This window comes from Cladophialophora carrionii, assembly GCF_000365165.1.
Source record: "Cladophialophora carrionii CBS 160.54 unplaced genomic scaffold supercont1.4, whole genome shotgun sequence".
In the NCBI taxonomy this organism is placed as follows: Eukaryota; Fungi; Ascomycota; class Eurotiomycetes; order Chaetothyriales; family Herpotrichiellaceae; genus Cladophialophora; species Cladophialophora carrionii.
The window spans coordinates 288,190-313,975 of NW_008481829.1; the positions used below are offsets into that span (position 1 = coordinate 288,190).

At 55.4% G+C, this 25,786-nt stretch overlaps 10 protein-coding genes across 10 annotated transcripts; 6 read left to right on the forward strand and 4 right to left on the reverse strand.

Annotated features, from left to right (window-relative positions):
- Positions 1 to 1,188: 1,188 nt before the first annotated feature.
- G647_04772 (uncharacterized protein) lies at positions 1,189 to 1,644 on the forward strand (the record flags this gene model as incomplete). The annotated part of the gene is made up of 3 exons (XM_008729109.1): positions 1,189 to 1,349; positions 1,406 to 1,556; positions 1,606 to 1,644. The coding sequence occupies 3 exons, from the start codon at positions 1,189 to 1,191 to the stop codon at positions 1,642 to 1,644; spliced, it is 351 nt and encodes a 116-aa protein (XP_008727331.1).
- Positions 1,645 to 2,394: 750 nt separating this feature from the next.
- G647_04773 (uncharacterized protein) lies at positions 2,395 to 3,494 on the forward strand (the record flags this gene model as incomplete). The annotated part of the gene is made up of 3 exons (XM_008729110.1): positions 2,395 to 2,844; positions 2,897 to 3,374; positions 3,472 to 3,494. The coding sequence occupies 3 exons, from the start codon at positions 2,395 to 2,397 to the stop codon at positions 3,492 to 3,494; spliced, it is 951 nt and encodes a 316-aa protein (XP_008727332.1).
- A 65-nt stretch (positions 3,495 to 3,559) lies between these two features.
- Positions 3,560 to 4,477, reverse strand: G647_04774 (1-(5-phosphoribosyl)-5-[(5-phosphoribosylamino)methylideneamino] imidazole-4-carboxamide isomerase; the record flags this gene model as incomplete). Its single annotated transcript, XM_008729111.1, has 3 exons — positions 3,560 to 3,849; positions 3,899 to 4,085; positions 4,178 to 4,477. 3 exons carry the CDS (start codon positions 4,475 to 4,477, stop codon positions 3,560 to 3,562), a joined length of 777 nt encoding a protein of 258 aa, XP_008727333.1.
- Positions 4,478 to 4,822: 345 nt separating this feature from the next.
- Positions 4,823 to 5,767, forward strand: G647_04775 (uncharacterized protein; the record flags this gene model as incomplete). Its single annotated transcript, XM_008729112.1, has 2 exons — positions 4,823 to 5,182; positions 5,258 to 5,767. 2 exons carry the CDS (start codon positions 4,823 to 4,825, stop codon positions 5,765 to 5,767), a joined length of 870 nt encoding a protein of 289 aa, XP_008727334.1.
- Positions 5,768 to 9,733: 3,966 nt separating this feature from the next.
- On the forward strand, positions 9,734 to 11,905 carry G647_04776 (uncharacterized protein; the record flags this gene model as incomplete). Its single annotated transcript, XM_008729113.1, has 3 exons — positions 9,734 to 11,451; positions 11,508 to 11,591; positions 11,641 to 11,905. The coding sequence occupies 3 exons, from the start codon at positions 9,734 to 9,736 to the stop codon at positions 11,903 to 11,905; spliced, it is 2,067 nt and encodes a 688-aa protein (XP_008727335.1).
- Positions 11,906 to 12,558: 653 nt separating this feature from the next.
- G647_04777 (uncharacterized protein) lies at positions 12,559 to 13,316 on the reverse strand (the record flags this gene model as incomplete). Its single annotated transcript, XM_008729114.1, has 2 exons — positions 12,559 to 13,110; positions 13,170 to 13,316. 2 exons carry the CDS (start codon positions 13,314 to 13,316, stop codon positions 12,559 to 12,561), a joined length of 699 nt encoding a protein of 232 aa, XP_008727336.1.
- A 1,245-nt stretch (positions 13,317 to 14,561) lies between these two features.
- On the forward strand, positions 14,562 to 19,937 carry G647_04778 (uncharacterized protein; the record flags this gene model as incomplete). Its single annotated transcript, XM_008729115.1, has 1 exon — positions 14,562 to 19,937. The coding sequence occupies one exon, from the start codon at positions 14,562 to 14,564 to the stop codon at positions 19,935 to 19,937; it is 5,376 nt and encodes a 1,791-aa protein (XP_008727337.1).
- A 735-nt stretch (positions 19,938 to 20,672) lies between these two features.
- Positions 20,673 to 21,586, reverse strand: G647_04779 (uncharacterized protein; the record flags this gene model as incomplete). Its single annotated transcript, XM_008729116.1, has 2 exons — positions 20,673 to 21,233; positions 21,344 to 21,586. The coding sequence occupies 2 exons, from the start codon at positions 21,584 to 21,586 to the stop codon at positions 20,673 to 20,675; spliced, it is 804 nt and encodes a 267-aa protein (XP_008727338.1).
- Positions 21,587 to 22,465: 879 nt separating this feature from the next.
- G647_04780 (homoserine O-acetyltransferase) lies at positions 22,466 to 24,058 on the forward strand (the record flags this gene model as incomplete). The annotated part of the gene is made up of 1 exon (XM_008729117.1): positions 22,466 to 24,058. The coding sequence occupies one exon, from the start codon at positions 22,466 to 22,468 to the stop codon at positions 24,056 to 24,058; it is 1,593 nt and encodes a 530-aa protein (XP_008727339.1).
- Positions 24,059 to 24,267: 209 nt separating this feature from the next.
- On the reverse strand, positions 24,268 to 24,996 carry G647_04781 (V-type ATPase, C subunit; the record flags this gene model as incomplete). Its single annotated transcript, XM_008729118.1, has 4 exons — positions 24,268 to 24,588; positions 24,643 to 24,791; positions 24,857 to 24,878; positions 24,931 to 24,996. 4 exons carry the CDS (start codon positions 24,994 to 24,996, stop codon positions 24,268 to 24,270), a joined length of 558 nt encoding a protein of 185 aa, XP_008727340.1.
- Between the last annotated feature and the right edge of the window lie 790 nt (positions 24,997 to 25,786).

Sequence of the window (25,786 nt, forward strand, 5' to 3'; positions counted from 1 at the left end):
TCCAATCAATTGCTTACACGATGAGCTGTGTTGAAATCCTCAGTGCCTACGAGCGAGACCACATGCCGCACTTTCGCTATCGCCACCTGCTATCTACCGGGTAGTGCCGATTCAGGGTATCTCGACCGCCTCGAATCAATGTTCTGCCAAAGAGGAGAGTAACGAAACACATTGAGAATCGCTTTTTGTCGAAGTTACACCAGGACACTGGGTATTCCTAAACTCTATCACTATCGCGGCCGCCTCATCCAACAAGAAGGGAACGAGGGCGCACCCCATGGGCATTGCCTTTTTTTTCTACTGTCAACAGTACTACATTAGGAGGACGTGCGAAGAGTCAATCGCCAATGAACCCATGGTTACTCCGGAACACTTGAACTGCGATACAAGGGGTCGGCTTCAACTCAGTGAACACCTATGTCATTAAGCTCTACCAGAACTTCCGGACTGAGCACCGCTATTCGGCATATTTGGGGGAAGAACCTGCGGAAGTCTTTGAACGTGGTGCTGAAAGTGCCACTGGCGAACGGACCTCTCAACACGCCCTCTTTTCGGTAACATGTGGCTGTGCGAGGTTCGACGATGGGCAATAGGTGTCAAGCCGACGACGTGGCGAGATTGGCAGCTGCAAAAGAAGATGGACACGTTATCACCTCAGACATAGAGCTAGCAGAGCGTAGCATTGTAGATAGACCGGAATTAGCTGATGAAAAAAATTCCTGTGGTTCTCGTAACACCGTTAATCGACTCGGCCGGTGATGGAGCGTACCCAAAGACGCTTCGAGGACCGTCATCTTTGTCCTCTCTCCAGGACTACGAGGTACGAGTGTGGCACACAAGGTTATTCGGGTCTTGCACGGCCTGCCAGTGCCGTCATGAACGAGATCATCCGTACACTCTGCGCGGCATGCAAGCTGGGTTGCCTTCCTTGTTTTGCGCATGCGGCCAGCTGGGATCAATGGCGTCAACGTCGAGACGTCACGCGCCACATCCTGGTAACTCGTGTGAATACGGAGTACGTATTCCTCCTCGTGCCAGGGCCCGCTCCCTCCAGGTGGCTAAGTCTGAACAAGTGGCTGGGAAACTCCTCCGTATGGTGCGTAGGCCGCCCAGATTTCGTCATCTCTCCCTGAGAACATTAGTATGACTTCATCGCTGTCCAAACGCCCTACGTAGGTGCTTCGCTGGATGCCACGATCCTTCACATATAATACGCCTTCCAGCTCACTGTTCTTCCACTTCTACATTATCTCTTGCATCGAAACCCAGCCCCTGAAAGCAAACGTCTACCAAAAGTCCACCAATTACAAATCACAATCTGCAATGGAGTCCGTCAAGAACGCAGCCAAGTATGTTACTGTCCGCCGGTATCGTCCATCCTTCTCTCTGCTGACTCCTCTGAAAGCTACGTTGGGGAGAAAACCCAGGAGGTCACAAGCGGCACCAGCAAGGAAGCGAACAAATCCGTCGCGAAGGACTCAGACGCATCTCTGGGTACCCGTGCCTCTGCCGCCAAAGACGCCGCGAGCGATAAGATCGACGAGACCTCCAACTCTGTATGTTTCTCACATTGGCGAGCGTGGACGCGACTAACTCCGAGAACAGGCTTCTGCAGAATCCAACAAGCAGAAGGCCACCCATTGAGAAACGTCGCATACCGGTTCCAACCTTCCAACCTGCAATGCTTAGCAACAATTCCTCAGATTGATACACTTACGTTTTGCATGGTTGGTTGGCGGCACAGACACCTCGCAATCGACTTGCGGGTTTTATGAGCTACAGACGAGACACTGTATTTCCTATGAGACACTCTTAAAGAGAGCAACAGCGCCGCATCAGGTAGCTGCAATGAAATGATATCTTGAACCAAAAATATCGCCTCCTTTTTCAGTGGATTGCTTCTTCTACGCATCTAATTCCGCAGGGTATTCCGAACTGGATTGCTTCCGTGACTGCGCAAGTTGTAATCAGGTAGCGCAGGCGCAATGGGATGGTTCGAATAATACTTGTTCTCCCTTGCCGGAGCCTGTGGAAAAGTGGATGAGAATCGTTTATTAAGTCTTCACTACAGCCGATGGTCACTCAATGTTTGAGCCGTCATCCTTGTGCGTATGGGCCTTACATGATTTGCGACAATGCAGCGACAATTGAGTGAAAGATGCTCACCTAGGGCTCAAAGGCGGCCGTGAGTGAGACCTGTACCCCAGCCCCATGGTGAAGCGCGGTTCCAATCTGATGGCCTCAATTAAATGCCGTTACTGAAATATTCACACACAGCCTTCCTTCCTTCACAAAGATATGACCACAGTCACCGGGTGCTGACTGCCGCGCACCGGACGCTGTACGCTACCGTCTCATGTTTTCGCGTCCTCCAGGAACTCAGTGAGAGACACCATGGAATCACAACGCCGACGAGTGTACTCTTTCTCCTCCAACGAGACCATCCTTGAGGTCTACTCATCTTCACCCCCAAGCAGCACGGAACCGGTGGGTGTCGACACGACGCCCACATGGAAGGTTTTGGCCAATGATTTGATCGCGTCGTCAGCTCGTGGAACCAGCTTCTGCCACAGCCGTGGCCTGCCGACGCATTATCACGACATTGCAAGATCAACTGCCAATCTCAACGGGGACCGAGAAAATCTGGATCTGACAGAAGTGGAGGGTGAAGAGGAATACGAGTCAGAAGAGTCGATAGACTGGGACGAAGAAGAGGAGGAAGAAGAGGAGCGACAGCAGCGCCTCGCATGCCGGAAACAGCCGACGGCACAATCCACCTTCCCGCAGACGATGGGCTTTTGGTTCGACTCGTGGATTGCGGAAGTCGGTGCCAGGGCGGTGAATGTGAGTTCGCGTCCCCTTGTGTTTGATCTGCCCGGTACTAACATGGTGATAGGCCGACTTGCAAGCCTTATGCGGGACTATCCAGCTGTGGAGAGCGGGGACCGACATTCCGAGGGTAATGATGCAGGAAGGGCAAGGAGAAGAGTATCAGCAGGCTGAGCAAGGATCGCCTTTGCCTTTCCTGCAGCTATTTTCAACAACGGATGGCATTGACACGCTCGGCGAGCAAGACGGCCCGCTCATATCTCAGACCGGCTGGGATAGGCTGCTGCGCGAGATGAGGACCATGGCCAGACACATGCACCAAGCCCGAAAGCGTAGGGAAGAATGGAGGAACATGATCTCGGACTGGTGCGAACAGGGCGTCGCACTGCGGGTGAGGGGGAGAGGTGCGTTCGTGGATGAGCTCGAAGTTGGATATGAGGTTGAGAGAGAGGTCGATGGGACGAAATGGAGCGTGAAGCTGGGGTATCGCAGGAATGATGCGGTGGTTGAGGACATGGATTCGGAGTGGGACGAAGACAGCGAAGGTGTGACTGCGGGGCCTCAGAAGGATGACACAGGAGATCAAGTTGGCGGGGAACAAGCTGCTGAGGATCAAGGCTCTCGTACTGCATTTGGCGGCAGAAGTGGTGCCGACGTCGAGATGACGGACATGTCGACTTCTTGGCTGGATACGAGTACAGATTCGCGTGGACGCTGAGCTGGCACAGGTTCATTGTGCATTGGCCGCATTCCAAGCAACACAATCTTCGAATTTGGCTCCAGATCCGCCAAAGACATCGAGAGCGCTACCAATGGTCAGGTCCACTTTTCCGTTGCTGCATTGCTTCACACGGTCCAGATCTTCCACGGTGCGAGCACCGCCAGCATATGTGACCGGTATTGTGCACCACTCGGACAGCTTGGCGACGAGGTCGGTGTCAATGCCTTGCTGGAGGCCTTCATTGTCGGCAGCATGGATCAGGAATTCCGAGCAAAAGGGCTCGAGCATTTCGATACTCTCTGTTTCTGGCGTCAGCACCGGAAATGCGAGCATCGCCGTGCAATCTACCTTTTGTGACCTCCATCTCGGTGATAGTTTGCCACTTGTTCATCGCCACATACCACGTATTACCTTTTCTCCGACAGCTCAGGTCGATGACTAGTTTGTCTTTGTCGTTGTCTAACGTCGAGAGCACGGATCTTAACCGGTCTAAGGAGAAGCGACCGTTGGGAAACAGAAATGAAGTGATAATGACCTACCGTGCAGTACACCTTAGATACGTACATTCAAATCTGACCTCATGCAATACACACAGGTGGCCTGATAGACTTAAGACAGAGGGCTTACCTTTTCCGCACTGGCTTCGATCCATTCCTTTGCATTGGCATCCGTAATTCCACCACCAACTTGAAGATGTCCAGGCCAGGCTGCTAGGGCTTCTCGCGCAGCTTCCTCGTTCCCCGGCCCAAGCATAATCACGTGCGCACCCAGCAAGTTTGCATCACGATAGAGTCTGGAGAAGTAGCCGGCCGGGTGTTTCGAGACATGGTTCGTCTTGAGCTCGGACTCTTGGGTGCTAAGTGTGCCGCCAACGATCTGCTTGACCTGGCCAGCGTGCAAGTCGATACAGGGCCTGAAGCGAGTCATTGTCGTCGTTGAGTCCAGAAAACTTCAGTGCTTCGAATTTAGAAAGCTTTCAAGCGAGCCGGAGATCTGTGGGAAACGTCGAGGTGGAGTTAGAGTGGATGATGTTTGAAGAGGCTGAAAACGCCGGCAAGAAAATACAAGCGAGGCTGAAGTGGGAGAGTATCATGACTAAGCAAGGCTGTGGATGCGGAGGAAATCGTCGCATTTCTCACAATTTTACTTTATCCTTGCGGCAAACACACAGCGGATATTTCAACCACGGTCACGCGAGGTACTGGCAGGATTGAGGTGGCAGCGTAGGTCTGCGAAGGCAATACGAGAACCATACCGAATTTGGCCTCAAGAATGCTTGGAAAACGCAAGCGCCAGACTGCGATCGCATCTCGACGCATTGCGCGCATTGACGATGAGAAGCCAGATATGGAACCCGCTTCAGCCTCCGATCATGACGTCTTTCGCAGACATTTTGAATCCGTATTCGAACCGATACCCGAATTTCAGACTGCGACAAGTCCTTCTCCTTCTCTAGCCGATGCCGACGAAGTGGGCGAACCTCCAGATGAAGATTCGGAATGGGGAGGTCTGTCAGAGTCGGAACCGGGGTTGGAGCCAGACAATGCTATGATCCAGATTGTTGAGCACCGAGCAGATATCGGTGCAGCGGAAGATTCCGAGTTACAGAGGCAGCAATACAAAGCATTCATGGTGCGTGCCGAGTGCAGAGTGCCTAGGCCCATGGAACAAGCACTCGAGTTTTCTGGACGCTGACATTCTGGACAGAGTTCGAGACCTCCGAAAGAAGTCGGGCGTGTGGCAAGGACACAGTCTGCTCAGGAGGTCGACGAAGAAGACACCTCAGAAGCACTCAACTTGAAACATGACCTGGATCTCCAGCGATTGCTCAAAGAATCCCATTTGCTCGAACAGGCGAAGGCTTCGTCCACACTGGGTAGCCATCGGCACAAAGCGCTTGACATGCGATTGCAGTCTCTGGGATCGAAAGGGTCCGTGTTTCACCAGGAAAAGATGCCGATGGCGCACAGAAGGGGGATCCTTGCGAAAGCGGCAGCCCGGGAGAAAGGCCGGCGAAAGGAGGCTTCAGAAAATGGCATCATTCTGGAGAAGGCGGTGGCAAAGTCCAGAACAAAAGAACTTCGAAGGGAGCGGGCCGTCGATGTCCCTGCCGTGGGAAAGTTTCGAGGAGGCACCTTGATGCTTAGCAAGAGAGATGTGCTCGACATTCAAGGTCAAGGTCGCTCTGGGCCTCGCGGGAAACTACGCCGACCATAGGCAACGACCGATCTATGATCTCTGCTGTAATGCTGTGCGAGGTAGGCTTCGCCGTGATCACAGCACCTCACAGGCCACTAAGTCATTTCTTCTCTGCACCCATCGTTACTCGTTCTGGACTGTGCCCAACAGCGAAGTGCGTCTCAAGTTCTACCAGGATACTCTGTATTCACCGTGCTAACGTCACCACTTGGCTTATCCGGGAGGGGCCTTTTCACGGAGCGCTCTATGGTCATTGGAGGGTGGGAGGCCGTTTGTCATGCTGCGTCTGCTCATCTAGGGCAGCTTCCCAGTAACAGCAGCAAGGTCTGAAACAAGCTGCTCTCTTCGACCCTGTTGCCTGCTCGGTTCGAGTCCGACACACGGTTCACGGTCACACCACTGCTTCAGCCTTGGCTCGATAGGCACAGAAGCTGGAGTCGGTTATCATGGCAGACTTTGCCCAGTCGAGCAAGCGAGGCTTCCTCATATCAACTGTTTCACAGTGCTCTGGCGTCGACCTGATCCGTGGTGCCCGACGTGCACTGCATTTGGAAATAGTAAGCTGTGATCAAGTATTCTCGTTTGACTGCTTGGATGCTTTGGGTCCTTTGCGACTCGACCACGTCCTTGGACTTTCCCTAAAGGGAGGGGGACTACTCGTCGGAGATTTGCCAGGATTGACCATGTTCGGCACGATTACGCCACTTGGCCGTTGGCAGTAAGGACACACCGGCCAGGCGTTTATGTTTCAGTGTGCGGAGAGCCATGCACAGATCGATGGTAGTGCGAAGCACAACGCTACCTGCACGTCGTCGAGGGAACTGATGAACGCATACGCGGGTTATTTTCCCAGTCACTTGCAAAGCCCGATCGAGCCTCCAACGGCGGAGGCTCACAGGTTTGCAGAAAGGAGTGGCCAAGCCAAGCTAGAAATACGAAATCCTGCGTTGATGATGTGCATTACTGAACATCGGGTGATGGACGACCCAATCAGTCGACGCACGGAGAAATTCCTCTCCAGGAACAAAGTGACTTCAAGCTTCCTCGGTCGAGGTCACTGTGCAGTGGCCAATGTGGCGCCAGAAGAGCAGACAAGATGAAACGTAGCGCCATCTGAACGCCCAACCCTAGGGGGATGGCGCGTGCGTCCAGATTCTGGAGATGTCACCCAGATGCTCGTCTGCGAACGAAGCTTGTCTACTCGTACATCGACTCGCTGCGGCCAGCATCTCGACCCTCGCCTTCTGAAACTGTTGGTTCGGAGAGCTTGAGCGCGCCAGTCTCAGGTTCCTCGCCGCGCAAGCCTCCGCCGGCTGGAAAAGGGGAGCCAGCAGCTGCATCCGCACGTCAAAGCCAACCAGCGCTGGACGAAGGACAGCTGGAAGGATTGTGGGGAGGACTGTGACCTGACAACAGAAGTAATTGGTGTCCAGCGACGGGCTTGCGGCGCGTCACTTTCGCCGTCACGTGTGCTGCACTGCGATTTGCTTTGGGCTGTCCAAGCTGTCAACTCGGACTCGGCACGAACACACCAATCGCAGGGCAAGGTGAGCTGCTTTTTCTATTAGAGTTATCCTTTTGACGTGAACATCAGCGGGGCACTTCACGGATCTCGCGGAGGCTGGGCGAGACTCTACTCTGCCCTCCCCATGCCAGTGATTTTACTCCTATGTGCCTGAACATCGTGTCCCCGTAGTATCATCGCTTGCAGCTTCCGTGATATGAGCTGGACCTGCATGGACCTGATTTAGCCAAAGCGTGCAAACAATTACGCTTATGCGTCGGTGGATCGGGATGCATTCGGAGATATTTTCGTTATTGGTCAGTCACCAGGCCAAAGAAAGGGGCGTCCAAAAACGAAATGAAGACGTGCAGACGTGCATCGGGTCTTGTTCTGCATTTACACTTGTGGGGACCGAGAGCGAGGAGACTTTCATCCCAGCGTCAACATGACAGGAGTCAGCATCGGGTCAAGGAAGCCGCGCTCTTGAGTGCTGCGGACAATAATACTCGTAGGATGTCGGGCATCTCCTCCGCATGCAGGTGCAGCTTTTCTTAGTCCGAAACACGCCTTCGCCGTGGGCGTCTGTTTGAGATGTGTTTCTGAATCATCCAGCCGTTGGTTGAGTGGCTTTGGCGCCAGAGTGGACCGGCAGCAACCCAGACAGCCGCCAACGCGAGACTATTCGCTCAGCTGGTCCGCCGTTGTCAGCCACTCGTTTCATCAATCCACGAGTTTGGTCTGCAGGCTGCATTTGCGATTGCTTGCTTCCAGCGGCACGCTGACCATGGGATGGCAACTTCTCCATGCATGGAGGCCCCTCTGACCCCTCTACTACGGTCAAAATAGCAACGTCGCCGTGCCAAAGAGCATTTCGTGGAGGGATTGGCCTTGCTTGTCCACCATAGGGACGAAGATGGAAAATTTGTGCAATCCTGTGAGGGCTTGCGCCTGGCCCGGGTAAAGGCACAGGAACTCATGGTCAAGGTGTTGGCTGTGGAGCACATGGCTGCGATAGTCAACACTCGTACCTCCCACTATCGTAACTATTATGCCGAATTTCCTTCCGCAGGAACAAGCGAGATGGTTTGCTCGCTACTGCAAAATAGACCAGCGGAAGCAGTATTTGTCTCAGTAATCGATGAGGGCGAGCTCCAAGGGCACTGAGAATCCCGGTTCTTCCAACTCCCGATGATAAAGGGCAGGAGATCTGGGGCCGGAAGGAGCAGTAGCAGCGGAGGGAAGCATATCGCAGCGTGCCGACCACATGCGACGACCGCACAGGTCAACATCACCGGCGTGTCCACGACTCACCGGCAGGGAAGGTGAACAGAACCAGCAAGTGGATCTGGCGTACCTGTTCTAGCGCGATTTTGTTCAGAGTGGGACGGACGGAGGCTAAAAGTGGCGGCTAACCCCAAGCGTGAACCTGGACAGTGCAGCGGGGGGGACAAGACAGCCAGGCACGGTGCGAGGACTCGACGAGCAGGCATGCCATCAGCATTTACAGTTCCGCCCGTGGCGGCAAGCCAGCTCCAATGCTTTTCGCCCTCCCTTTGGAAACGCGTTCAGGGAAACGTCGAGTCATCCTCGCTGAGAGACGCTGGCTGGACTCGCGGGTAATAGCATCAATTGGCCGTGAGTAAGGGAGGGTAGCACCGTAGACGACGTTATCCCTTTCTTCATGGCATTTCTGTGGATAGCGCCTCGCCAGTAATCCATGCCCAAGATCTTCGTCCCGGGCACCCCTAAAGGCTGACTGCCCACTGAGCAGTCGCACCCTAGCAAGTGCTAGCGGGGAAAGCGGACTAGCCGGGCCTCTTAGTATTAGAACGCCCGCGCCCACAATTGCCCGCGCTCTCAGTCCTCTCCCAGTTGGCGTGCCTGTCTCTCGCTTTGCCGGTCTCACCCCCCGACCTTCTCTGTGTCTACACAACCTTCTTCCTCTTTTCCTTTTGCTACCTCTTGCACCTCGACACCTCTACCTTCTTATCACTCCTCGATCTGTTTCACCTTGTCGTTGCTACAGCATCCTGCGAGTTCTTCTTCCTTGCAAACCTTCCCTTCCGTCCCCGGCTTTGTACTGAGGACTTTTCGAGAGACTAGCTTCTCTCCTTACCCACTTTCGTTTCACCTGTGCTCGCTTCCCAGGTATTCGAGACAGGAGCTCTACCACACGTCTGGACGTTTTGCGAAGCTGGCCTCTCGCACTGACTCCATTTACATCATCGACACATTCGCTATTCGCGTTAACGCCGCACAGCCCAGCTGCTCTATTATTTTGACACGAGGACGCCCACCTCGAATCCTCCCCTGCGCAGCTGCTTTGTGTAGACCACACGCTTCAGCGAGGGTGCCACAGTCGCACTTGACCCTGTTGCGAGCACCGAGCATACCACTCGCTACTCCTCGGTGAAGATAGCCAGGACCTCCTCTTCCTCTCTCGCCTTGTCGACTGCGTCGACACTCCTCAAGCCACCGCCATGTTTCCATCAAGTGGCGCACCGATGGCTCAACCTCAAAAGCCAGAGACATTTATGCTCTCAAATGAGGCACAGCAAAGCTTGCCGCAGGATGCGCAAGTCGCCCTACAACAAGTCGACAACCTAAAATACTTTCTAATATCCGCACCCGTGGACTGGAGCCCCGACTCTCTCATCCGAAGATTCCTCCTACCCACGGGCGAATATGTCTCCTGTGTGCTATGGAACAACCTCTTTCACGTATCTGGCACTGATATCGTGAGGTGTCTGTCCTTCCGCTTCCAAGCATTCGGCCGACCCGTCAAGAACCCGAAGAAATTCGAAGAGGGCATTTTCTCCGACCTGCGGAACCTGAAATCCGGTACCGACGCATCGTTGGAAGAGCCCAAGAGCCCCTTCCTGGACTTTTTATACAAGAACAACTGCATCCGGACACAGAAGAAGCAGAAGGTGTTCTATTGGTACAGTGTGCCTCATGATCGACTGTTTCTCGATGCTCTGGAAAGAGATCTGAAGCGCGAGAAGATGGGTCAGGAGGCCACCACAAAAGCTGTCGCAGAGCCAGCTCTCTCGTTTGAGTTCGACTCATCACAGTCGCTGTTCGAGCAACTGACGAAGGCCCAACAAGCCAGTTCGTCTTCGTTCGCGACTGCCAATGCCAATGTGAACTACTCTCAGTCAACATCGCCGGTCCTTCGAGCAGCGGATTCCATGCCTCCGCCCTCGATGGTACCAACACCGATGCCGCGGTCACAGGAGCAGCCAATGCAACCCATGTTCACGACAATGGGCATGAACCCGAGCTTGCCAGCTCCGATTGCAACCGTGGGGATGTCGCGAGAGCAGGATTTCTCGCACATGGCCTATGACCGTGCTCATATCCGTCACGCTTCGATGCCTGCATACATGGAGTATTCGCCTGCTCCGTCCTTTGTGTCGTCGCATTTTGAAGACTACAGCACCCGCGGACTTTCCTATGAGCCCATCACCCCTCCTCAACATGCCATCCATGGCGCAGAGCCCGCATATATTGCGAATGAGGATACGGGTCTCTACTCAGCCATCCCGGAAATGCAACATATGCCGGCATACAACCCAATGCACTCTTTGCCACCGTCAACGCTTGCAGGACCGCTTCACGTTGCCGCGCCTCGACCGTTTCCCCCTTCAAATGTCTACTCGGTGATCGAAGGATCACCAACTTACAAGGCGAGACGGAGGCGCTCCTCGATCCCTTCATCCATCATGAATGCCGTTGCAGCCAACGCAGTTGCTCAGGTTACACATGGGATCAAGGCGCACCTCCCTCAAAGACCGAGTGATCTGCGTCGGTCGATGTCGAGCTCTGTTCTGCCGATCGCAGAAGGCGACGAGACTGGCGATCAGTCCCCCCCCGATCTTGCGCACAGTTACGCCTCTTCATTGGTGAACCGCGATCATCTCCATGATTTCTCCCGGCGCAGCACGCCTTTGCCAAGTCTGGAAGAGGATCCGTCCCAGTCCCAACTGTCGGCTGGTACTGAACCCATGCCTAGTTTTGGAGACGACATGCACTCAGGCTCGCTGCACGCTAGCCCCGCGGTTCGGTTGGAAAGGCCGGGGCCGATCCGTCGAGCAAGAAGTGCAACAATGATGGAGCTCGGTGTTCCCTACAAATCACACTCCTGTCCTATCCCGAGCTGCGGGCGCCTCTTCAAGCGCCTCGAGCATCTCAAGCGGTAAGTAAGGGAGCCTTTAATCTTGCTTGGCGCTTACTGACACGGTTGAATTCTAGACACGTCCGGACACACACTCAAGAACGACCATACGTCTGTCCCTATTGTAACAAAGCGTTTTCACGATCTGACAACCTCGCTCAGTGAGTTTTCCCGAAGCACTATGATCTGAATTAGACTAATCACTATCAGGCACCGCCGCACTCATGAGTCTCAACCAGATGGTCAGCCAGCGCCGGTGAACAGTGAAGAAGAAATGGAGAATGAAGAGAACGACTTCGGCTCCATGGATGAGCTGTCCTCCCCCGACGAAGTTACACGGCCCTCTAGCGTCCAGGGCATGCTGGCTATGAGCATGCCACCTCCTTCGACTCTTGTCATGCAACACCCTATGACGTCTCAGCCAATGATGGCACCGAGTCACCTCGTTCAACCCTCGATGCTGCAAAACTTGTAGATCTAAGACATGCATTTGACGAAAGCTGATGATCCATCCGCCACAAAATGAGCTGAATTTCTTCTTGCTTTTATTGATACCCCAGGTTTGTCGGGGGACATTGGTTCGGGGTGACTGGGGACAGATTTGCATGACAAGCCAGAGCTCGATGCGCCTGTTGGATTTACGGGCTTGGGGCTCTCGTTCGTCAGGGCTTTCATGCTCCTCAAAGCTCTTGGATCGTTGCATTTTCGCTTGCCTGGAGCGCTAGAGCATTTAGCGGTCTGCTGGACCAACTGTACTGTACATATAGCCGCATTTCCTATTTATCTGTCCCATTGAATGGGGAGCTCAATACAATGCTTTGACAGATGTTCAATCATCCATGATGCTGTAGAGTTGTCTCGTGCTTGACAAGCGGATGCCTTGTCGATGACTGGTGCACAGCGCAACCGCTGTTATTAGAGGCAGCTATGGCTGAAAGGGGTCGCGGGATAAGTACTAGCCACTACAGCTGGTAGCCACTGCGAACTCTATCACGCGCCTACCTGGGCTGGCTCAATTTCGAGGGCGAGGAAGACTCCAAGGACGTCTAGAAAAATTCGAGAAAGAAAGCATAATATTCGGTTTTGTGGCCTTTGGTGCCGTTCACCGGACGACATGGCTAGGCCGGCTCATGTCCTCGTGCTAGTACTCCGTCTTCCTACGACGACTTGGCCTTCTTCGCTCTCGTCGTCACTGTCGTCGCGGAACCCTTCCTCTAGATCTCGGCTTAGCCGACGATTCGAGTCCACGGCGACACTCTCGTTTCTTTGCCCACTGACAGTCCTGGTTGCGGCATCCATATTTGAGACCTGCCTCTCCAATCCGTTCCGCCTTTGATTGCGCTCCTGCACGTCGAAGCCCACCATGGCTTCGCCGGACTCCTCGTCAAAGAGAGCCCCGTCGTCGGCGCTCACGACACTATTCGTGCGTCCTCGACCGGGGAAGAAGCGATCGCGAAAGGCCCACGTCGAAGGCAAGAAGAGGCGGAGGAAGAGAGTGGAAAGCTTGTCCCGGAGAGAGGAGGGTTGTAATGAGCTCGGTAGGTGCGAGGATAGCGACGAAGCGGTTTGGAGGGGCAGGTATTGGGCGTACCGGGCGCGGTGCCGGCGGTAGAGCGGGATGAGGGCGTGGAAGAGGACGAGGTACAGCGCCAATGCGAGGAGGAGTGGCAGGAGGATTGTCTTGATAGCGTGTCAGTGGGGGGGTCTACTTTCTGTCTTCATCCCGGGTCTGTCTGTACTTTTGAGAATGTCGCGAATCCGCCAGCCATGTCGGCGCCCTTCGTGCCGGCAGTCGAGGTCGTGCTGACGGGAGCGGGCGGCGTCTCTCCCCCTCCTGCTGCGATGGTGCTAGGCAGCGAGCGTGTGAGTAGGTACACGAGAGCCATTATTACGCCGCCATGGTGGGCGGCGCGGAGGGGATGGGCAGAGATTCTTGGTAATATATACTGTGTATGGTGAAGAAGTTGGAGTGGTCCAATTTCAGAGTCGCCAGCTAAGATTAGGCGTGGCTAAAACGGGCAGGTCTGGGTCGAGGGGCGTCGAGTGTCCAGACCCGAGGTGGGAGGGTCCCTTCAATAGTGGGAAGGGAGAGCGACTGTATGCCGTACGTCCACGAAGCACCTGCAGGACTACACAGTACGAGGTTCTATGGCAGAGACACATGATCACGCTTGAACTGCTACGCCGCAGTCAGAAGCCAGACTCTACGGGAAGTGACAGGGCGGCACATCAGAACCAGACTAGTTGTGTGGAGGAATCCGTTCATAAAGAACGCATAACGCATTTGGATGGAGCTTCGTCTGCAGATGCGACCGCTGTACCGCCTGCATGGAGAGCATTGAGATTGGGTTTAGCTCTGGAAGGCAGAGGCAGGGCCACGCTTTTAGTGGGCGCTGATCCCATCTCTAGGGAGCCCGAGTAGGGGATCGTTTAACCGCAACCATTGGTGCAGGGAGAGCAAGCCGCCTAAGCAATGGAGTTTGCGTAAATGGCCGACGGCCTGGCGCATGCCTAAAATCCCATCTGATTGAACCCCTGGCGGGAAGCATCCATCCACCCAGAGGCCACCAACTGCAAGGACGCTCTCGGCCATTTGCTGAGCGGCTTCCATCACTAGACCGTCGCCTGCACCTCCGCCGTTACGACTTTTCCAACAAACTGCCCGCCGAAGTCAACGGCGTCTTGTCCCCTTGCTCAATCGTTTGTCGACTGCGAGCATTTGCTCGTTCCTTTGTTGACCTCGTGGCCTCCTGCCTTTCGCTGACCTGCGCGACCGTCCGGCCTGCTTTTGTTCTCGGAATCCCCGTCGGTTGTTTACCGCTGTGTCCAGCTGAGCCACCAGCTCGCTTCTTTGTCCCAACCCGCGAGCGAGCGACTCCCGAAGACACGTGCACATCGGACGGAGACCTGTCGAGTTGTCGACGACAGCTGCATCGGCGTCAGAAAAGCGCAGTGACAATGCAAGGATAACCACCGTCCCGCAGCCGAAGCCGAGAACGTCACAGAATCAGGGAGATCTGTAAAGAGGGGAGGAGGGCAAGTCTCAAACAGGTGGACTTCCCCTTCCGGGGCAACAACAACCGCACAACTGGACACATGCGTTCTGTTCCCTCACCCGCGCCTCATCGATTATGCCCCAGGTAAATTCGAACGAAAAGACGACCAGACAGTCGTCCGCAGGCAAAGGAGGCTTCTTCAGACGCAACCGAGACACCAAGGGTGACGGCCGATATGATGGAGGTGGAAGTCTGGATTCCTCCAACACCAATGGCTCGTGGGGGTCGCGTCATTCGAAAAGAGAGTCGGTAGCCTCCAACGACGGCCAGGACGCCGACACGTTGGGTCTCAACATGACCGCCGGCGTCATTACTTCGATCCCTTACTCTGCTACCACCTCGGGTGGCCACGCGCCCGTGGCGATCGAATATCTCCCGCGCGACGACCAAGTGCCCGCGCGAAAGGAACCTCAACCCTTTCAACTCGCCAGGGGATCGGACTTTCACCAATACCCAGCCATCAATGGCATGTCAAATGGCTCGTCCCACCCTACCGGGCCTCGCCCGCCTCCTCAGGCGACAAGCAATAGCACGGGTGGCATCACAATGGCGTCGAGCCAAGCAGGTGATAGGGGCACAAAATATCAACAATGGGGCCGACCTGGAAGCAGCAACGGGACCCAGCACGGGACGTATGATTCAGTGTCCACCAATGACTCGTACTCGATGTCAGGCCAAAGACGGTCCTTTGATGGCGCCAGCATAAAGTCGACGGCGTCCACGGCCACGAGGGGTTCGAGCCTCTTCACCTCCGAGAGTTCAACCAGAACAGCCATGCCCTCACGCCAAGATTCCGACTCGTCGGTAACAGTGATTTCCCCGACTCATTCCAGGCTTTCGAAGATCAGTTCGCACTCGGGGTGGCCGGCTCAACAAGCTTCACCCTTTAGTTCGACCACGTCTTTCACCCCCGCGGGTTTCTATCTCCCCAAGCCGCAGAGCGACGCTGAAATCGAACAATTGTTCCTGCAGCTCATGCACAAGCGTGGATGGCAGAATCTGCCCGAGCAGGCGAGGCGACAAATGATGGCATACGCGCCGGCAAAGAAATGGACTCTCGTGCACCAGGACAAGCTGACGGAATGGCAAGGCGAGCAGAAGCGACGACAGCAGGCTCGACAGACCGGCACGGTCGACGGTCCCATCGCAAAGGACGTTGAAGGCACGCCAGAATGGTTTGTCAAGCGTATCCTGGACAACACTATCACGTCGAAGCAGCTGCAGAGTCTGAGTGTCAGTCTGCGCACGCAGCCGATCATCTGGGTCAAGGCATTTATTGAAGCACAAGGTCAAATTGCCTTGACCAGCGTGCTGACGAAGATCAATCGACCTCAGGCCAATGGCCCAGCTCCAGCGAATAATGCCAACTCTAGCGATAAAGACCTGGAACGGGAGTACGATATCGTCAAATGCCTCAAGGCACTGATGAACAACAAGTATGGCGCCGACGATGCCTTGAAACACGACCAGGTCCTTATTTCTCTGGCGGCGTGTCTCATTTCGCCGAGATTGACGACCCGAAAGCTCATCAGCGAGATCCTCACATTCCTCTGCCATTGGGATGAAGGCCAGGGCCACCTCAAAGTGCTCCAGTCTATGGACAAGGTCAAGAATCAAATGAGCGAAAACGGTCGTTTCGATGCGTGGATGCGAATCGTCGAAGTCACCATCGATGGTCGCGGCAAGATGGGCAGCATGGTGGGCGCAAGCGAAGAGGTTCGAAGCGGTGGTATTGGCATGGAAAATCTTCTCATGGAATACGCCGTGGCGACCCTTGTCCTCATCAACATGTTGATCGATGCCCCGGAACGGGACGTGCAACTACGATGCCATATACGAGCTCAATTCATCGCATGTGGTATCAGGCGGATTTTGACCAAGATGGAATCGTTCCAGTACGAGGTGATCGACAAACAGATTGCCAAGTTCCGGGAAAACGAAGCCATCGACTACGAGGATATACTACAACGGGATGGTAGCAGTATGGTCGAGAGCATCGAGGGCGACGTCAAGGACATGACGGATCCAATGCAAATCACAGACGCGATCATGCAGAGGATCCAGGGTTCGAGGTCGCAAGACTACTTCATCTCGGCGATGCAGCATATGATGATACTTAGGGAGAACAACGCAGAAGACCGCTTAAGGATGTTTCAGCTTGTGGAGTCGATGCTCAGCTACGTTGCGATGGACAGGCGGTTGCCCGATCTGGATTTGAAGCAGAGCTTGAATTTTACGGTGCAGAGTCTGATGGACAAGTTGCATACCGACGACGAGGCCAGAATTGCTTTCGATGAAGCCACGGAATCGAGGCAGATTGCCGAAGCAGCGCTCGCTGAACGAGACGAAATGGCCGCCCAGATTGCCATGGGCGCTGACGGGCTGGTCGCCAAACTGCAGAAGCAGATTGAGGAGCAAGCTGGCATAATCGAAATGCAACAAAGGCAGGCCGAATCACTCAAGTCCGAAGTAGCAGACCTTCAACGGATCCGAGCCCAAGAATTGCAGAGGAATGAGTTGGAGACAAGAGAGCTCTACCTGATGCTTCGCGATGCTCAAGACGTTGCAGCTTCTCGGGCTGGTAAGGAGGGGGCAGCGGTCCAAGATCCAGCTCAGCTGCAAGGCATTTTGGACAGGCAGCAGTTGATGGACCGTCTGGAGCGCAACCTGGAGCGGACCAAGACACAGTTCAAGCTTGAAGGAAAGGTTTGGAACCAGACCGGACCCTCCGACCGGCTTAGGGAGCTTCGTGAGCAGATGGACGATGCCATTGACGCCGATTTCCAGGAGAAGACCAAGCGACACCTCACGACAAGTGTTATGGGAAGCGTCCATCGAAGTAATGCTCATAAGGGACCTCGGAGAGCAGCACTGGAGGCGTTTGCGATCAGCGAGGAGGCCGAGCAAGAGTCAGATTTCGACGACGATGTCGTCTACGAGAAGCCAAGACTTGTGGAGTTCAAGAGACCGAAGATTACCGCAGAACAGCAGAACCAGCAGAATAACCTGCTCGGCGAACTGGCCTCAAAGTTCAAAAAGATCGACGACGACAGCGACGAAGCACCCGCCGATGCCGATGCGGAAGACGCTGGTGTCACAACTGGTCCTACACATCCAAGCCTGGAGTCCGAGTCCCCCCGAACGCCGCCCGACGAGGGACGAGCAGAGGAGGCCAAATTTAACGGTCCTCCTCCACCACCTCCCCCACCACCACCACCTTCTGGTCCAGGTTCTACAAGCCCTGCGTTGATTCCTGGATTCGAAGCTGGAGCTCCTCCGCCACCGCCTCCACCTCCACCTCCCGGCATGCCCGTCTCTCCTTCCATACCCGGATTCACTGGAGGCCCTCCCCCGCCTCCGCCACCACCTCCTGGCTCATTGCCTATGAGCCCCTCATCTCCGATACCACCGCCTCCTCCGGGAGCTCCTCCCATGCCGGGTCCTCAACACGGACACTTCTTACCTCAGTCACCTATTGCTGCCGTGCCTATGCTCAAGAACCCTGTCATGCGTCCAAAGAAGAAGCTCAAGGCGTTCCATTGGGACAAAGTCGACACGCCTCAAGTCACCGTCTGGGCCGAGAACGCAAGCAACGAATCTAAAGAAGAGAAATACCGCGAACTTCAACGCAAGGGTGTCCTTGACGAGGTCGAGAAGCTCTTCATCGCCAAGGACATCAAGATAATCGGCGGGGCTGGTAGCAAAGGCAAGAGTGACAAGAAGCAGATCATCAGCTCTGATATGATGCGGAATTTCCACGTCTCGATGGCCAAGTTCAAGAATGACTCCGCTGACGATGTCGTGCGAAAGATCATTCAATGCGACAGGGAGGTGCTCGATAACAACGTGGTCATGGATTTCCTGCAGCGAGAAGATCTCTGCACCATTCCCGAGAACATTGCCAAGCTGATGGCGCCGTATAGCAAGGACTGGACCGGACCGGACGCTTTGACATCGAAGCGTGAGCAAGATCCGTCCGAGTTGACCAGGGAAGATCAGATCTATCTGCAGACGGCATATGAGCTGCACCATTACTGGAAAGCGAGGATGCGAGCTCTTGCTCTGACACGAAGCTACGAACAAGAGTACGATGACATCTCCGCCAAGCTGAAGGAAGTGGTCAATGTCTCCGAAGCTATCCGTGATTCGACATCTCTCATGAACGTCCTGGGTCTCATTCTTGACATTGGAAACTACATGAACGATTCCAACAAGCAAGCTTCCGGCTTCAAGCTCAGCTCTCTTGCTCGGTTGGGCATGGTCAAGGATGACAAGAACGAAACGACATTTGCTGATCTCATTGAACGGATTGTTCGGAATCAATATTCAGAGTGGGAGCCTTTTGTCGAAGAGATTACCGGTGTCGTGGCCGCCTCGAAACTCAACGTCGACCAGCTTCGGCAAGACGCGAAGAAATACATCGAGAACATCAAGAACGTCCAGTCTTCTTTGGATGCCGGCAATCTGAGTGACCCTAAGAAGTTCCATCCTCAAGATCGAGTTGCGCAGGTTGTGCAAAGGTCTATGAAAGAGGCCAGGCGCAAGGCGGACCAGCTTCAACTATACCTGGAAGAGGCTTCAAGGACGTATGACGATATTATGACCTTCTTCGGCGAAGACAACCAAGATGAGAATGCTCGGCGAGAGTTCTTCGGCAAACTGGGTGGTTTCGTCACCGAGTGGAAGAAGTCGCGAGAGAAGAACGTGGTGTTGGAGGAGAACAAGCGGCGGCTCGAGGCCAGCTTGGCAAGAAAGCGAGCCGCCGGCACTGCAAATGCAAGTGGCGGAGCAAGTGGTGCCGAGACCCCTGGCAGTCCTCCAGCGAACGGTGCGATGGAGACGCTGCTTGAGAAACTGCGGGCTGCGGCACCCCAGGTCAAGGATCAGCGTGACCGTAGGAGGCGTGCTCGGCTCAAGGAACGGCATGACCTGAGGGTCGCGAGTGGCCAACAGCTTCCGGAGCTGCCAGTCAAAGATGGTGTTGAGGAGAGTCGTGGTCTCACTATCGCAGAAAGATTGACCGACGACAACCTCAGCACGGATGGCGCCAGCGGCAAGGGCGATGTCAGCGAAAGCGAGGATGTGGCCGATCGAGCATTGAGAGCACTGCAGGAAATGCGAAGTTCGGCCCCCTCAGCTGGCGACGAGATCGATGTCCGAAGGAGAAGGGACGGAGCCGATGAAGAACGCAAGGCCAGGAGAATGAGACGCCGGACCGCACAACAGAGCACGGGCAGCGTGGGGAGGAACTCGGCCATGCAGTCACCAACAGAGTCGACGACCAAGCTAGATGGTGGGAATGACGAGACTTCACCGACCGAGGACAAGCGGTCTTCTGGCGGGACATTGAGTCCCGTCGCCTCGCAGCCTCCACCGGAGATCATTGTTAGCCCTACGCCAGATGACGACGACGACGGGCGAGGAAACAACGGTGAAAAGAAGGAGGATTGAGCAAGCTAAAGGTGCGCGAGGTCGGAATGGTTTTCGACCGCTTCACGGATTCGCGTTCCAGGTCGGAACTGCGTTGGATTATGGGGTAAGGACCCTACCATCTCACGTGTCGTTCTATTACATGCACAAGATACCCCGAGCAGATTTAATTGTAAGCAAACAGCAAGATAAAGTGGAAGCGTTGCATTGTGCGAGGGGGGGGGGGGCAGAAATGCGGCGCCATGTCCGTGTCAACACGGAGCGAAGGGGAGATTCTTGTGTAACTATAGCGATGAAAACAGAGACATTCTACCAGAGTCACGTCGCTTACCTGGGTTGCCTCCACGGCTGTTTCTATCTACCGTTTCACCTTGAATTGATGGGCATCTAATGGAACGATCGGTCCATACCGAACATACTGTAGCTGAGGCCATGCCCTGGGGTTGAGCTAGTCGGGTACTATACAGTTATACGCAGAACTGGTCAAGCTTTCCAACTCTCCGGATAGACCTCGTCCTCTGCGTTATCTACGTTAAGCTCTCTCGATAGACCTCGTCCTCTGGGGTTAAACTCTCCATTCCCCCAAATCAACGTACATATCATCGCCATGTAGGATCGACGCTCTGACCAGAGCAATAAACAATAGATCTACAGTCAAAGCTAGGGGCTGGAGCTGGAGCTAAACGGATGCATACTTGGGACTTCGAGCCAGAGCCAGGGCCAGAGCCAGGGCCAGAGCCCGACCCAAAAGCTCACTTACTTCTCCCTTTGCCTCTCAGTCTGCCCTCCACGCTCCTCATCCCTAGTCGTCGTCACGTCCTCCTCTACGCTGGGAGTCCAGCTCGTCATGGTCGAATTCATAAAGACCTCCCTGAAAATGGACCCGAAGCTGCTGGCGGGTCGGCGCCTAGGAGCAGTAGTAGGAGTAGAAGGGGTAGGAGCCGCGGTGGAGTCATCATGGTCGCCGCGGCGGCTGCTGTGTCCTCTTCGACGGCGGCGGCGGCGGATATAGATGCAGGTGATGGACACTGTGGCTACGAGGAGGGCTGATCCTATCACTGCGCCGGCGACGGCGCCGGTAGAGACCGACGAGCGATTGGCTGAAGGGAAGGGATCGGTTGGCGCTGGCGTGGGCAATGGCGATCGCGTCGACGTCGGCGTCGGAGGTGATAAAGTGCTCGACGAATCACCTGGGGAACTGCTCGACGACGGAGGCGGTGGTAAATCGGGAAACAACGACGAGGCAGCGCTGGGTAGGAGGTCTGCAGCACCTCTAATGATCCGGGAGCAGATGTCGGTGATGTCCTGATTTTCGGTCTGTGGAGAGAGAGAGAGAGAGAGAGAGAGTCAGAGATGAAGCGATTGATGCGATCGATGCGATCGATTTGTGCTGGATTGTTGTGACCGTGACAGCCACAGCGACTCACCTGGTTCCCTGCCTGCAGGCACGTCGCGAGCAGGGCAAGTTGGTTCGCCGCCAACGCCTGCTGGATGGCTTCGCGGCTAAAGCTGTTCGCCTCCCGACTGAAGCTGTTCGCGAGCACCGCGGCGTGGACGGATCTGACAGCGTATACCCCAAAGGCAATTGCTACTGCGAAGCCCGCGATTTGCAGCAGGGTGTGGATCACGAATTGGCCTACGGGCGGTGAGACTGTGGCGACCTGGACCATCGTCGTTGGAGATGTGGACGACGCCGAGGACAGCGGGGAGGTCAGATTCGCGAGCGGACCTCGGTGTTGGTGTGGAGTCTTTCTGTAGTTCTATATCGCCCCAGTATCTGAGTGAAAGGTTTGGCTCACCATTGTGGTACTGGCGACATGAAGCAGCGGCAGGACGGACGGAAGGCTCGATCTCACTAAACAGAGGCCTTGTGCAAGGTGTATATCGTATTCTTTTGCACAATTGAAGCTTGTTCTGGAGCGAGCCTTCGTGAGGAGTTCAGCCTGGCTGGACCGACATTAGCGAAACTGTAGGGTAAGTGGCGTCCTTTGTTCGTTACCAAGCTCTCGGCGACAGCCTCATCGACGATGGAAGCAGCCGAGACGCACAGCTCCAGCACGTCTGGGCATTTGCAAATGCAGCGACGCCGAGAGGGAACACGAGGAGCCAAGGCTCGGGGATGGACCGATGTAGGCGAGATTCATGAAGAGGGGATGTGTGGTGGCTTCAGGAGGTTTCGGAGCTCCTAGCTTCCATAAAGTCGCACGCCGACGTGGCAGCACCCAGACTCTCTCCGTGCCGACACGCAGTACAGCTATTACTCCTGCTCGACATTGTAGTGCATTCCGAGTGGCAGAGGGCGTCGTCGTCGGGTGAAGCTGAGAATTGAGGAGACGTGACGAGGCTCGACCGGCGCAAGATGATTGGTCGACGATGTCGTGCTCGCTGCGTCGGCGAGATTCGCCTCTTGACACTCGCTGGTTTTGTACAGTAATCAACGGCTCTCGGAGTCGCTCGAAATGCATGTCATCCTATTGTGAAAAGTGTGTCGTGGGGACACCCCGCTTCCTCTCTCTCATCTGCCATTCTCACATCCAGTATACCTCGACATGGCGGTTCCTCGAGGCGCCCAGATCGCAGCACGACTGCTCAGTCGGGGCTCGAAGCCGTTGAACTCCAATGCTGCTGCCACCCTAAAAAGCCCCGTAGGAGGCACAAGATGGCAGATCAGAAATGCAGCCTCCTTGCACACGAGAGCGCCTCGCCGTGCTCAAGCAGCCTCCGCAGTGCGAGACGAAGAGAACTATGAGCCTCCGGTGTCGTCGAACCCAGCCATGTCCTTTCCGTGCTTGGACGCCCAGGAGCAAAAGACGGCTGCGCTGCAGACCCGGTCGCTTGCCTCGGGCCCAGAACCGTCCTACACTACGGGAAGCCACATGGTCTTCCACAGCGACGAGCCCATATTACTCGACTGGGGCGGGATACTGCCAGAGTTTGACATTGCCCATGAAACCTGGGGGACGTTGAATGCAGACAAGAGCAACGCCATATTACTACATACCGGTCTGTCGGCCTCCAGTCACGCACACAGCACCGAGGCAAATCCCAAGCCCGGCTGGTGGGAGAAATTCATCGGGCCCGGAGCGCCGTTGGACACGGACAAATTCTTCGTCATCTGCACGAATGTGGTGGGTGGGTGCTACGGGTCGACGGGTCCTTCGTCGACAGACCCGTCGGACGGACAGAGATACGCGACCAGATTCCCCATTTTGACCATGGACGATATGGTCCGCGCGCAGGCCCGACTTCTCGACGGCCTCGGGATCACGAAATTGTACGCCAGCGTCGGCGCGAGCATGGGTGGGATGCAAAGCCTGGCGTTTGGCGTGCACTTTCCCGACCGGGTGGGCAAAATCGTCAGCATTTCCGGCTGTGCGCGCAGTCATCCGTACAGCATCGCGATGCGCCACACCCAGCGACAGGTCCTGATGATGGACCCGAACTGGAATCGCGGCTTCTACTACGACGGCATCCCGCCCCACTCCGGGATGAAGCTCGCGCGCGAAATCGCCACCGTGACATACCGCAGCGGTCCGGAGTGGGAGAACCGCTTCGGGCGACAGAGGGCGGATCCCAGCAAGCCGCCCGCCCTGTGTCCCGACTTCCTCATCGAGACGTACCTCGACCACGCGGGCGAGAAGTTCTCGCTCGAATACGACCCGAACTCGCTGCTGTACGTGAGCAAGGCGATGGATCTGTTCGATCTCGGCTGGGCGCACCAAGAGGCCACGAGGGTCAGGCGGCTGGAGAACCAGGCGAAGCTGTCCAGCGTCCGGAGTGGCGCTACCGGACCCCAGAGTGACCCATCGTGCAGTCTCACGTTGCCGAGCAAGAACTACGAGGAGCAGGTCTCCACTGCGCCCATGGACGAGGCCGTCGACGCGGGGCACGGTGGACCGCCGCTGGATCTCGTCAGGGGCTTGGCAGGGCTGAAGGATCATCCTGTTCTGGTGATGGGCGTGGCCAGCGATATCCTCTTCCCGGCGTGGCAGCAAAGGGAGATTGCCGAGACGTTGCGGGCGACGGGGAATCAGAAGGTGACGCATTTTGAGCTGGGTGAAGATATCAGTCTGTTCGGACATGACACTTTCCTCTTGGACCTGAAGCATATTGGCGGGAATGTGGGCAGGTTTTTGCAGTAGGTGTATAGAGAATAGTCATACAGGAACAGAACAACAGATGTAGCGTTGACGGAGGCACATTTACATTTGGCCGTGCTAGGCTACCTGGTAGTCCTTAGGGTCGAGACAAGCCCAACGTGTATATTCCAAGCCCACGGCTTGCTCACGCGACGATAGCCCCAGCCTGGAGCCCTTTCCTTCTCTGCCCATATTCGCGACAACCTCGCCCTTCAACTCTTCGAGTGCAAGATCAAGCCTACAATCAGCCCATACAGCCCCAGGACTTCTCCGAAAATGAGAATAAGCACCATGCCGACGAAGATCCTACTCTGCTGCATGTAGCACCTCACACCCATATCTCCGACAATACCGATGGCGTATCCGGCGGCCAGACCTGCGAGACCAACACTGAGGCCGGAGGCGAGGTGCATGAACCCTGTGAACAAGCTGTAATTCTGCTGTGGCGGCGGACCCATGTCTCCAGCAATGAGGACGGCGATAACCAGGGCGTAGACGGCGATGATACCCGACATGACGACGGGGATCAGGGACTGTCAAGAATGCATCAGAACCCGCGCAAGGCTTGGATGAGTCCACTGGCAGACCTTCATGATCAAATCTGGACGGTACGTTCCCACACCGGCGATGCCGATTCCTGATTTCGCAGTGCCATATGCGGCGCCTATGCCTGTTTCATCTCTTAGCATTGCAGCACGGGGTGTCGGCGTTGCAGGTCCGTACATCCAAAGATCATCTGTCGCGGGCGCAGGCGGTCAGCATGTTCGACAAGCCGTGGGCGTGGGGTGAGTGCAGCTCAACATACCGCAGATGCAATGCCTGCCTGTTCGAACATGTTAGCGCAGCGCGGGCACGAGAGATGGAGAGACCTTTACCATTCCAAAGAAGGGCGCAAAGTTGGGCGAGAGCTCGCTGCCGGGTCCTTGTGTGGTTGTGGCCATGGTGGATGATCAAAGTCGCAGGCTAAGGCCAAGGTGAGGTCAAGGTGAGGTCAAGGTGAGGTGTTGGTGATGTGTAGGTGATATTGTGCAAAGACGTGGTCGAGGTGCTTAAACTATGATGCGACACGCCGCCTGGATCGTTAGCCACAGAGCCTGAGCCCGAGCCGACGCCTAAACCTAGGTAAGCCTAAGCCTACTGTGTACGCCGGGGCCTCAGGCTGCGGCTGGTGCCTCCTGCGTCGCCAGTGAGAAGAAGCTGGACTTGAGGGGAGCAGTTACAGCCAATGGCAACCCCAGTTTCGGCTCGTCTAGCCATCAACGACCATCCGTCGCTCGATCGATTCACACATCTTCTCATCGTAGACACTGACTATGCCATTGCATTTGTTCTCGCATCACTACTGCTCATTAATCCGTACACACGCTCCCACCGTTCTCTCCCTGCTGACATGGTGAGAAAGCACCACTCGGAATCTGTGCGACATTATTCCTGTAATCTCTGACGCTCGCTCGCTCGTGAACCATCGATCGACCACCTGCATCCACCTCGATTCGCTTGCACCACACCGCATACATCCAACCTCGATATCGACCCGGCCCTCTTCTCGACGCTCGCTCTGCTGGTTACAAGGCCGCCATTGGGCCTGTCGCAACCCGTCTTGCACTGGCCGCCTTCTGTTGAAAGCTGGAAGGCTGGGTGGGGAAGACTTGGTGCTTGCAAAAAGAGGAGAATAAAGAAAAAGCCCCCTTGCGCTGCTGCAACATCTCCATGCTCGCTCGATAGCCCCTC